The sequence below is a fragment of the Pempheris klunzingeri genome, chromosome 2 (assembly GCF_042242105.1).
Source record: "Pempheris klunzingeri isolate RE-2024b chromosome 2, fPemKlu1.hap1, whole genome shotgun sequence".
In the NCBI taxonomy this organism is placed as follows: domain Eukaryota; kingdom Metazoa; phylum Chordata; class Actinopteri; order Acropomatiformes; family Pempheridae; genus Pempheris; species Pempheris klunzingeri.
This window is the reverse complement of record NC_092013.1, coordinates 4,990,292-5,003,128: the sequence shown is the minus strand read 5'-3', so window position 1 is coordinate 5,003,128 and position 12,837 is coordinate 4,990,292. Positions and strand designations below refer to the sequence as shown.

The 12,837-nt window shown below is 43.2% G+C and overlaps 1 protein-coding gene across 1 annotated transcript in view; it reads right to left on the bottom strand.

Moving 5' to 3' along the window:
• LOC139208647 (membrane-associated guanylate kinase, WW and PDZ domain-containing protein 1-like) overlaps positions 1-6,797 on the bottom strand; it is a 128,541-nt gene extending 121,744 nt beyond the window's left edge. The window contains exon 1 of the mRNA XM_070838374.1: positions 6,361-6,797. Coding sequence (XP_070694475.1) covers positions 6,361-6,658 — 298 coding nt within the window. The 5' untranslated portion in view covers positions 6,659-6,797. The remainder of the gene's footprint in view (positions 1-6,360) is intronic.
• Positions 6,798-12,837: the final 6,040 nt, after the last annotated feature.

Below are 12,837 nucleotides of genomic sequence, written 5' to 3'. Positions count from 1 at the left end.
CATTCCTGTCTTAATACATGACACAGGACTGTCTATGCCCGCGTGCACAGCGAAGGTTGGCACAGAGACTGAAGCCTCAGCAGGTTGCCGTCTTGGTGCAGACTTCACATTGGCTGAATTTACTGTTAAAAAGGTTGCTTTGGTACTGAGACTGCACTTTAGCTCAAACATTCCCCCCCTCCGTCACAAATTCAAAGAATGCATTCAGACCCAGAGACGTTGGTTCAGAGCGGTTTGAACGGCTATCTTAGCTTAACAAACTTTAACGTATATAGGCGATGGTGAGGGACAGTCCCAGAACAGGGGATGTGAATGAGTGCTAACATGTAACATTTCTCTTATTACTAGAACACTGGCCATCACTGTAAACTACTAGTTTACTGATAAAAGTGGTAGTTCTACTAGGAATGAATGTAACATCGGCTTGTAATTCAGGTGAGATAATCTGGAGTAAGTCGTCGATTTTTCACAGATTTTGAGGGTTTCTAAAGGGAAAATGTCCTCAATGTCATCTTAATGAACACTATAGAATGGGAGCAGGATCTATTGTGGTTATTAGTGTAACAACGTGACTGAACACGTAATTTACTAACTCTAAAAAAGGTGGATTTGGCGTTAAGTCACTTTTTACACGACTGAAGCAACATGCATATTTCATGATCTTAATGTGTCATTGAAAATAAAAACCCTTTGATTGGGACGCTCACCTGCTCACCTGAGAATAGAGGCTAATTTCATGGGACCTCCCAGCTGGGGGGGGATTATGTTAACCACGCAGCCGGATTGACAGTGTGGGAATAAGTCAAGGCCTTTTTGAGTAGATTTGTCAACTCATCCTCCACTTTGGTTAGGTTAACAGTTACCTTAGGTGCTGATATTAAGCTCGGGGCTTTCATTTCCCTGTGCGTCCTGACACTCATAAGGAGCTCAGCATTTCATGGTTTGACAGATGGAAAGAAGCAAAGCGAGGTTAGAAGACTCTCTGCTACAAATCCTCAGCAACTGACCGACAAGAAAAGACAGTGTTGACAGATTTCCTTACAAATGTCTTAGAATTAGACTGAAAAGGTCCGAAGGGGAAACTGTAAATGATCTCTTCACCCACATCCTTGATAATAGCTAGAACGGCTCTCGTTTCCAGCGTAGACCACAATGATGGTCATTCAGCAGCAATGAATAATGTTGTGTGGTCAACTGATATTTAAAGATCTAACAAACTGCGTCTCTGTAGGCCTGAAGTTTCTTGGTATTCAGGAACTTATCAACCACGTCTAAATTTTGACTCAGAAACATACACTCTTCTGCTGTGTGTGTGTGTGTGTGTGTGTGTACACAGTTTGAGGGCACTGGATAAAAGCAGTCTTCAGAAGGAAAGGGAACTGCCTCACCGCCTCCCCCCCCCGCCCTTCTAAACTCACCATCGTAAATTAGTCGGACTTTCTCTTCCTCTGACAGAGTGTGTAACTGCAAGTGCCAAGTGTGACCAATTCCCCATTCACACACACAACACAACGACCTACACTTGAGCTAATTAGGAAAAGAAAGGCGATTCTTCAGCAAAACAAGAGAAAAGCCTGCGCACATGTGCATATGTACCTCTTTAGTGGGATTACAGAAAGCGGCGCATTAGTGAGACAGCGTTTCATGGTCTATTTAGCTGGTAACTGAGTGCCCCTCCACTGTATTTAAATGCACAGCTTAAGCTGAGCAGCGACACGCACAGATTCAGCTCAAAGTAGGCGAGATGCTTATACTGTACACATGTGACTCCTATCTCTCCCTCTTTTCACGCTCTCATACCCCCACACGCACATTCACACAGATGTAAACACACACACACACACACACACACACACACACCCTGAAATTGAAGCCAGAGATCTTTCCTAAAGCCAGGCTGTGAGGGAGGAAGTGAAGTCGCTCCACCGCTGTCAGAGAACACAAAGGTGGAAGAGCGGCTGGGGCGAGGAGGGGTGTCCTGCTTCCTGCTGAGAGGAAGGAAATAAACACTTCCATATGCAATGCCTGCCAGAAACCCTCGCACATGCACACAGGGCTCAGAGTTACCGCAGTAACACTGTTGTAAATTTGAGCAGGAGGGCCCTAGTTAGCAACTGGCAGCGCCATATGAAAGGGAGAATATTTTCTGCTTCCAGAAATTTATAGGAGCTGAGGACTCGTTCATCACACCAGCTCCATAATATAACGCGGCTTGGGAAGAAATACACTCCTGCGAGGCTGTAGTTTCTCGATGCCTGATTGGTCTGGAGTAGCCACGGTTGGTTTTACGTGAAGAGGATTCACAATTTCTAGTGTGTGTGAGAGCGTGGGTCGCATGCAGCGAAACCTCGTAGATCAAGGCGGCCTACTCGCAGCACACCTCCTGCCTGGAGAAACTTGTGACCTCTGGGTCACTGTGCCATTCTTTATATCCAGAAAACATCCGCACATTCATTCACACACACACACACACACATTTGTTTTACAATGCTTGTGAGGACCTTTGTTGGCTAGAATCCTTTGATACTACCAACAGCCTTACACTTATTCACATTTCTAACCTTAAATTCTTATAGCCCCCCTTATAGTTGTGTACAAATGGAAAACACAGTACAACACACACACACACAGTGTCATAGAAATGTCCCTGATCATTAACACAGCAGACAGAGAGCACGACACTAATCCGTTCTCAGTCTGAAACCTCTCTGTTGTTAATTCTGTGTTTGCACAAGCGTGTGTTTGTGCATCACTGAGTGTGTTATCCAAAGTGCAACCCGGTGATTGTTTTGCAGCACTGGGTCATCTTCTTATGAGGATTATCCATAAAGAACTTCCGGGGTTTAATAGTCTTCCCGTAATGCGTCTGTTTGCAAACACGGCGCACTGTCTTCGTCATTAAAGCACATCTCCGTGTGAGTATTAAACATTACACTGCGTTAGGACGGGCTCAGCGGCTGCCTGTTTAAGAGGGTTAGGAGTGAGAGTGCACGTCTGTGTTTGTATGTAATAGACCTTAACTGCATAATCTAGTTATTTTCCCACAGCTTCTGCCCGATCGATACACTGTGGACTGGACTTCTCATGGCCTGGACTGCAGCAGTGCACAGGGTGTGTGTTCTTCAGTGAATCTGTGTGTGTGTGTGTCTTGTACTTTCTCACTGAGATCCAAAGCAAACATTACAATCTCTGCAGCAGAGCAGAGTTAGAGTCTCTTATCAGACGAGAAATGCTCCTGTGTGTGTGTGTGTGTGTGTGTGTGTGTGTGTGTGTGTGTGTGTGTGTGTGTGTGTGTGTGCGTGCTAACAGGCCTGAATAGTGTGCTGAAGGCCCCGACCTAACACTTTTCAACACATCTTTTTGTACGCTTAGCAGTTAACAGCAGCAAATGCTCTGTGAGTAGCAGTGAGCCAGGACACTGCAGCAGTGGTACCTCTGTGCACATCTCACTTGATTAAAGTGAGAAAATGGCACAAGCTCTGGGTAAAATTAGGTCACTTAGATTTTACAGATGGCCCTTGTTGCCAAGCATATTTTCCCAATTAAGGCTGATTAGGGGGGGAAATTCCCAGACAGCGTGAATTATTAAAAACTTGAAATGGAATCTGATCATGTGACGTGTGGCGGTGACACCCGACATCCCCAGATGGATCGGGACAAAAAAAAAAAAAAAAGGGGGGAGCTGGGATCCCTGAGACATCTGATTGGTTCAAAGTGAGAAGTGAGTTTCCTCCTATTGTCTCAAGTCCTTACAAACTGCAGAGAGAACAGGAGGGGGGGGGTGCATAATAAACACTGGCTGATGTTACAGGAACTGCATTTTTAAAATCTGGATTCACACTGGCGATTCCCTTATAACTATTTACATGACGGCTAAATAAAATGACCAGAGAGCTTCCTATTTACATGCTGCACAATGAGATTCAGGACGCTTCTAAATCCAGCATCCAACGAGCGTGTGGCAATAACACGCGTTTACTGCTGCTTTCTCCTGCAGCAGGAGTTTTATCAGAACACACTAACCCTGCAGTTACTGAATGGGAGCCGGCGACTCTCGCCACAGTTTAAAGTCACCTGGGAACGAGTAAAAAAAAATAAAAAATACTCAACTCATGTGCCTGAGCATGAAGAAAAATACAGGATTTCTGAAAATTCAAAGCAAATTAGTGTTTAAACGATCACTTTTAATCTGCTGAGTCAATCAGGCAACATCAGAACCGGCGCTTTCAAACTGATTTAAAGCCCAGACGCCCTTATGGTTCAGCCACGCAGGTGTTTTCACCCACTTTGTCCCCGTACGGGTGCTGTCACAGGACAGCTCATGCCCTTATCAGTCTTATTAGGACATACGCCTTCTTCACAGGAGTCATGTTAACGTGTCAGAGTAGGAAAAGCACAAGTGTCAACAACATAACTAATGAGGCTCCTGCTACTTAGCTTGCTGGCTCACTGTCACAGCTCAGTGGGACAAAACAGTCAAAATGTCCACTGTGAAGACGGTTTATTGACTTTAATGGCATCACGTAATCACCTGTAAATCTAATTAGCCAGTGAGTGACAACATTTACATTTCTCTCACTGTAGTTTGTTCTATTTGTGCTCTGTGCATTTCCCACCATGTGACAATAAAGCTGCTGCATGCTGACTTTTTGAGAGAAACTTAACAAAATGTTTAGGCTTTTGAGAACCAAAAGCCTGAAGCCTTTTTTTCTTTTTTTGAATTCCACACAGGAACTTCCATACAGAGGACAGGTTAACAAACCATCAGTAAGAGAGCAGGAACTAATCAGTGATATGTGACGGTGCAGCTTTTGTTTTGAATAAAAACCTGAACTTCAGAGCATGCGACTGACTCGGCACGACTGTAAACAAATTAAACTAAGCAGGAGATGTCCGTGACCTCTGGCACACCTCTGCTGCTGGTGGAGCTGCAGCACGTTTTCCATTAGCCCCGATGTCCCCCATAACAAACTGGGATATTTACATGTGCAGCTGAAGGTTTTCTTTACATTCATAAAGATTTTTTTTTTCCCCCACCAGCTTTTCACAGTGCGCCTTTGTTCAGAGCTCCTTACTTCATGGAGGAGTAGAGCTTTCATCCACATTTGTGCTAAAGTGATTTCTCTCTGTCTCTCACAAATACAATGCAGCGGCACACAACGCGTAGGTAGATGTTAAATTGTATATGAAGCGCTTTTAAAAAGCCCGGTGTCACTTCTGAACAGGCCCAGACAACATTGCTGCCAGCGTTCACAGGTTATAAATATGTGAAATTGTCCTTGAAGAGTTGCTGCTCTTTTGTCCGTCTCCACGGGAAGTTGGTGTGGCCCAGGCTGGCTCCGAGCATCCCTTCAGCGGTCTGCTTTGCCATGCTGGGAGCCTGTCAGAGAGGCTCAGCGTCAAAACCGCCCCAGCCCCGCTGAGTCAAGCTGACCATGAACTAGCCAGAACAGCCACACCGGCCTGATGTTCACGTTTCTGTTAGATTTCCATTCTTGTTACATGCAAGGGAAGTGTTGCCGGTCCGGCCTGTTTGAACACTCAGCAGATACTGAACAGGCCCTTAGAGACTCAGCCATGTAAGATCCAGACCAACTCAGACTGTGTTTGTCATCTGCTTGTGTAGTAGATGATTCTGTGTATGTTAATCATGGCTGTGTATAATAACATCCTACAGGCCTCCAACCACATGAGGCCAATGTTCAGCCTAAGTACTGAGGTGAGTGGCACCTGGAAGGACATGATTGAACTGACAAACTATTTGAATTGGTTTCTGGAGTCAAAGGGAAACAAAAGAGGAGCTGAATGAACAAGTATGGTGAACTTGTGTTGTTTCCACCCCACCCTGGACCCGACAGGTGCTACATTCTCAAGCAGGTGATGTTTAAAAAAGTACCCGCCAAACGTCATTCAAAAAACTGTCAGTTTAATATAGCCTTGCTCGTCGACAGGTGTAGCATGTCACAGCTTCCTGAAGCTTTGGCACCCGCTCAATATTTTCCTGGCCAAACTTATTTCAAGGTGTTAAGTTAGAGAGAAAAGTTTCACCGGAGTCAAATTCCTTGTTTGCTTGTACAAACTTGGCCAATAAAGTTGATTCTGATTCTGATTACCGACTTCAGTTTTGGCCCGCAGAACTTCCCTGACGGCAAAGCCAACTTAAATGCCTCCACGTTGAAAACCCTTAAACCTTAGATGGATATTTTATGTGCCGAATTGATGAGCGGTTCATCCTGTTTCGATTACAGGCTTCGCACAACATTTTTAGCCGCTGTCTTTACCTTCAAAACGCTGTACAACATTAAAGAGCAAAAGTTTGACCGGAGTTTCGCGTGTGGCGCTGCCTCTTCCAGTCCTTACCTTGCCTGACTGTTTTCAACCTGACGGGACCTTTGCAGTTCCTTATCACTGTCTGCACGTCGTACAGGGGTAATCCCGAAATGGAGAGATTCTCCACCTCCAGCAGCAGTTCCCCTTCATTTAATTTTCCACTTTTGGAAACCACGGCATCCTCGTTAAGCGGTCCTATGTAGGCGAACTCCCCGTTCTCCGCGCCGCCGCGTAGTGGCACATGCGTGTCACCGCGGGCGTCTTTGGAGACGGCGCACTCGTTCACCCTGGAGGTCCAGTGGTTTTTCTTTAGCGCGGGTTTGGACATTGTGAAGAGTTCCGAGCCGAGCAGTCGGCCTCCTGCCACTGACGGATGAGAAACAGTCACAGCAGCGGCGCGTCTCAGGGAGCAGACTTGTATCCGGGCGAAGCGCAGCAAACTTTCTTTCTCCCGCACACAAACATGAGCGCCTGTGACAGGGGAGCCCAATCAAGCCATCCCCGTGGGCTCTGAAGCGCGTCTTCACTCAGCAGATACCGTTTTCATCATTTCCTCAACATCCCCGCAGTTTAATCCCCTTTTCTCGATGTCATCTTACATCTGCCGCGGTCCAAACTCGGCGTCTCCTGTCCACTTTAAAATCCTCCCAGTTGTTCCCGAAAACTCACTTTAAATGGCGTTTCTTTATAAAGTCCGGTTGGCAGCGACCGTGCGCTTCTCTCTCCGAGTCCCACGCGGACTTTCCCGGCTGGCTGACGCCGTCCTCGGCTAGTTTATCCAGGTCCGGCGCTCCCGTGTCCCGGGCTGAGTCTCATTCCCACTCTGGGCTCCGCTGTGGACTGATGTGGGAATGTTGCTGTTCGTGCTGCGTTCACGTACTGTCGGACAGTCCTCCGGTTGGTTTTACGTGAACCACCCAACAACACTGTGGATGTCCTCCATGTTAGAACATGGAAATATTCTATAGTTGAATGAAGCCTGACTTTTTTTATATTGGAATAATATATTGTTTGATATATAATGTCATTGTTTAAAGTGTAAATACAGCACATACGTTTCTTTTTTTTTTATTATTCTAACGTGATTTAAATTAATTGTATTACATTTGTGCATCAATTGTTTTAATTCAAACATTTAAAATCCAACTTTAGTTTTATAAATCTGAGTTTAATCTGACACTCAAATCGCCCACTTGTAATCTATGCCCAGTCACACAGGCCTACGTTATGCCCTTTTGACTATGTTTTTAAGCAGATGCATGTATGCTGTCAATGCAAAATGAATTGCAGCCTTTCATTCTTTTATTACACGCTACAACATCTAAAATCAATCAAAATAAATTGCCAATAAATACTTGTTCCAATCTCTATAAAGTAGTTTTATACCATCTATAGGCCATATTGCTCTGCCTGTTTTTTGCAACTGCCAAAATAGTGCAACATTTATATAAATATATTGTCTAATTTACACTATCAGGACGGTGCTGTGACATTTTTATGTTTGAACATCAGCAGTCGGAGTCTACAAAGAGTACGTGAAGGCAGCGATGTTATAAGGAGCGCATGCGTGCTGTTCACAGCAGAAAGGACTATCTTGGCTGTAGCTTTTACATAAAAGAGCCTTAGTTAGTTTCCTGAATTAGAGACTGGTGTCATTTTGTGGTTATTTAGATGAATTTAAAGTGTTAAACTGAAAAACCTACTTATTAAATATGAAATGTAAAAGTCACTGGTGGACATTTCTATCTTGCTTCTCTGTGGAGATTATTGTCAAGGAATTATTTGAGGTGAAACTCAAAGAAAACTGGTTAATTCAATAGACCGGATGTGATGTGATTCTGACAGAACTGCTAATTAGATAATGATCTAGTGAGTCAGGGGTTATGCCAGCGATCCTGCCAGTCAGGATTCCTGCATTTCAGGTCAGACGGGTGAAACGCCACGTTTGAATGTGTAAGAGAAACCTCCCCTCTCTGTGCGGACACTCCTAAGTGTGTGTGTTTGTGTTTGTTTCCTCCGACACCAGAATTTATTCAGTCCCTTGCATCATACTCATGTTTTTGTGAATCAAACAATCTGCATATTTTTCTTTTTTGTTTCCAGTGACACAATTTTTAGACGTGTGTGTGTGTATATATACACTACTCACAAAAAGTTAGGGATATTCGGCTTTCAGGTGAAATTTCAGGATGAACCTAAAATGCATTCTAACCTTTCCAGGTGAACTTAATGTGACCTTCTCTAAACCTTTGAATGCACATGTCCAACTGTTCAGTGTCTCAGTACTTTTTGCACAAGTTGCTGTTCTCTAACAAGAAGCTTAACAGCAACATTCACCACAGGTTTGATCCATGAATCCACCAATACATTTCCTGCTTCAGTTAGAATTGGTATTTAAACAGTCCTCCTCATCCTGCTGTTCACATTCTGACATCATGAGACCAAGACGACACCTAACAGTTGATCAGCAGCACCTCAACACTGGAGGCTTCAAACAGGAAGTCCTCAGACGGAGGTGTTCACTGAGCTTAGAGGGTCACAGAGTGTCATCAGGAGGTTGGAACAGTGATACAGAGACTGGAAGAGTCACAGAAAGGAGAGGAGTGGACGTCCTTTGGCCACATCCCAATTTATTGAGGCACCGAAATTTTTTTGTTGTGGTATACCTACCACTGTTGTTAGATTTTCTTCAAATACATTGTTTAAGATGAATAAAATCACCATTGCATGCTTCTACTTAAATGCCCTACTTTCATGATATAATATCACTGTAGCATTCACTTTTTACATTTTCCATATATTTCACCTGAAAGTCGAATATCCCTAACTTTTTGTGAGTAGTGTATATATAAATATGGGGAAAGACTTGTTAGCAACATTATCAGTCTCATCAAAAATTCAAATCATCATAACAGTTACCACCCATAAGATAAGACAGGAGAGATTATCAGTGAGTCAAAAATAGAAAAAGAGGAAGTAAAGAGAAAAAGCCATAATTGTAAAACATCTTTATAATCCGAGAATCATTGAAAGCTTGACAATAGAGGTAATAATATAGATGGACAAGCAGGTAGATGAGCACTGAGCTGAGACAGTCAGGATGAATATACTGCTGGATGGGATCAGATGGGCCAGGCCTCTCACCTAGGGAACGGCAGATGAGCTTTTCCCAGCCTAAAAATAACAGTGAAAGTACTCTTGGTCTCATGGGAGTAAAAACCATTGGCCTGGATGGGATGGGGATGGGAAAGAGTAAGTGCACTTGTAAGCTGAAAACTTACAACTTCCCCTCATCTTCATCCTTTATCAGCCGCTCATGCATGACATGCATGTTTAATATGTGTTCAGTCCGTTGCATTTTCCTCCGAGGGGAAACTCTCTTTGCAGGCGATTGATGAACAATAAACATTAATGCAGAAAAGTACTTAAAACACAACACAAGAGTCATGAATTATGAAGATCTTCATTCATCCACGGAGCACCACAAAACAGCACTAACGCTGCATTTCTAACTACCCTATCAAAAATACATTAACCAGAGGTAAGCTATTAAATAGTACAAGAAACAAAAGAGCTCCCTGTCCTGTGGGAGTTATCGTTCACTGGTGTGAACTTCCTGATAAAAGGAAAACAACTTTGTGAAAGAGGAGGTGATTTACATTCCTGCAACGTGCTTCTCATAGATTCCACGTAGCAACTGCTGCTACTAACCAGCATCATTTTTGACATACTCGCTAAAATATCTCAGCACCTACTTAATGACTTTGCACGAGTCTTTGAACAGACATGCGTGGTTCCCAGGTGATTTATCCAACTGACCTCAGTGACCTTCTGACCTTTTCTTTTTAGTGCCGCCATGAGGATGAAATTTAGGATTCTGACAAACGTCTCGACAACTAGGCCTGCTGGATTGATTGCCGTGATACTTGGTACAGACATTCATGTCCGCCAGAGGATAAATCACAGTAAAATAAGTGATCTCAGTCTTCCTCCAGCGCCACCAGTCAGTCAGAATTTCCATTTTTCTAATATGTTGTTTGATGAATAAATCCCTGAAAATAAAATTACATTCCCATCACCCATAGCTGTACTTTTGGTTTAGTGCTAATTAGCAAATGTTAGCATCTGACATGCTAAGGTTTAGTGGCTAAACTACGATGATGAACATCGTCATACCAGCATGTTAGCTGACTTGGTTTTTAAGTTTCTTAAAACTGGGTTTATTTCTTCTCTTGGTTTGGGATCACTGATAAAGACATCAGAAGTCTCACCAGGCACCGTCCACTGATCAGTTTCATGCAGTTTTCCTCCGGTTTGACACACAAGCTCCAAGCAAGGGTTAACACAAGCACTATGCCAGTCTGAATTCAACTCTTCTAAGTTCCAACTTATGAGAAGTAAAGAGTTGAGGAAGTTTTAGACTTGGAGACTGGGTTTGATGTGTGTGTTTTGAATGCGTATATGCGCCAGTCACTTCCATCATGACCTCTGGTTGTAGGGTGCTGCGGAGAGAGGGAGGGGGTTAACCCAGCTCCTCTGCCATCTTCCTGTCACACAGTGTCACCCAAATCAGATCGACAGAGGCAGACGCACTGCCACGGGCCCAAAATTTGCTATTCCCTTTCCTCCCATCCATCAGTCTGTATGTGTTTTCTCGCTGGCGTTTGCTGCCTCTCCATATTTCACTGTCATGTTCTCTCTGTCTGCCTCTCACTCTCTCGTGCACTTTAATAAATGCAAATCTCTACATGTGCGTTCAAACTGTGAATATGCACACGGGCTCAGATGCATGTTGTGTTTCATCCACATGAATCAAACCAAATTGTATGCAGTGCAACGTGACATGGTCCACAGCTATTACTGCTTATAGTGGATGTTGGTCACCATGTAAAATGACATATAGTTTACGTAACGACACGTTATACTATACGGCTCTCTAGAATCTACTTATTAGACTCAGCCCCACATACCACATCATAAATGTCAGTGTTTATTTTAAGGAGTTGAACAGAAAAGTCAGGACCTTGTCATGCATTAAAGCACTGCTTTCACATGAGCACATTCTGCCATTGTGCCGCTGTGTTATGACAGCATATGTAATGAGGAAGACTTGGATGAGAATGGTTTGTTTATCATAATTTATTATTAGCCACCGTCTCCATTCATTCGCCCCGCCTGATGCGCCTGGTGGCACCGCTGACAAGTAATGACGGAGTGAACTTAATGGCCAGCAGCGATAATATAGCCTTCAAATGTGACAGCTGCACTTGGGTGACTTTGGTGCGATACTCCGTCGGTCCTCCACCATTAGTAGCTTGCACGATGTACACAGCGGCCGAACCATCCATCACCTCTGATTTTGAGTTACGTAATGAGGTTTGAGCATTAAAGACACAGTCCCAGTACTCACACCTGCACTGTTCACAAGTTGTTAAGATCCTACTTATGTGATGTATTTTCATTATGTGTGGAAGATTGTCAGCGCACACTGAGACGCTGGGATGTTCTTATAAATTACTTTTTTCATAAATTATGATAAAGTATATAAAATAAAATACACATTAAAGGAGCTAAAGGAGAAATGTATTGGGTATTTACATAGGGAGTGGGAGTTATCAAGCAGAATTATTATTATACATTACATAAGAGGCAGGTACATGTTCATACTATTTTTGGTTTCTGTGTGATAAAAGTTTAATGGAAGTAATGTTTTTCACCAAGTCATTAATAAAACAAAGCAAGAAATGTCGGCTTTAGCTAATGATATCAGACATGCTATTTGGAATGTTTTTCATATGAGCAGAAATGCTGAATAAGCTGACAAATTATCAACTTTGAATTCTAAACAATCATCTTTGGGGGGTCCTACCAAAACTGCATAGCAAGCCAGTGTGCGAACAGCTTGGCTCCACCAGACTGAAAAACTACTCGATGGATTGGCACTAGATTTGGAGCATAAATTCATGTTTGTCTCTCATGTCTTTTTTTTTTATCAATCACCATCATCAGACTGCAATATACAAGATGATTTGGCATGAATTTTGGCATTCGTGTTTCCCAAAGGATGAATTCTAAGAACTCTGGTGAGCCTGTGTCTTTTCTACGAGTGACAAGTCAACATTTCAAAGAAAGAAAGAGAAAGAAGAAAGAAGGAATCAGAGGAAATGGGCTTTTAATTAACTGTGGCTGTCATGGAAGAAGAAAAGAGAGGACTGTAAAATGTGATGTGGCCTGACACTTTACCTTTTAACTATAATACCTCCAAAGCATCCTTCTGTTCCACAGCGTTCCCACTGACATTTCACATGTCAATCTTTAATGTTTTCGCTATCTTTGCAGACTTTTTATACCAAATGTTTCGCTATGTACTTACATATAAATATTTAAATGAACTCCATATTCCTTTTTAATTCTTAGAAACTCTAATGGGCCAACGTAGCCGCAGAACCAGAAGTCTGTAAAGTTATTTAGGGCATGTCTATCCCAGCTCATGCTTTGATGAATGAG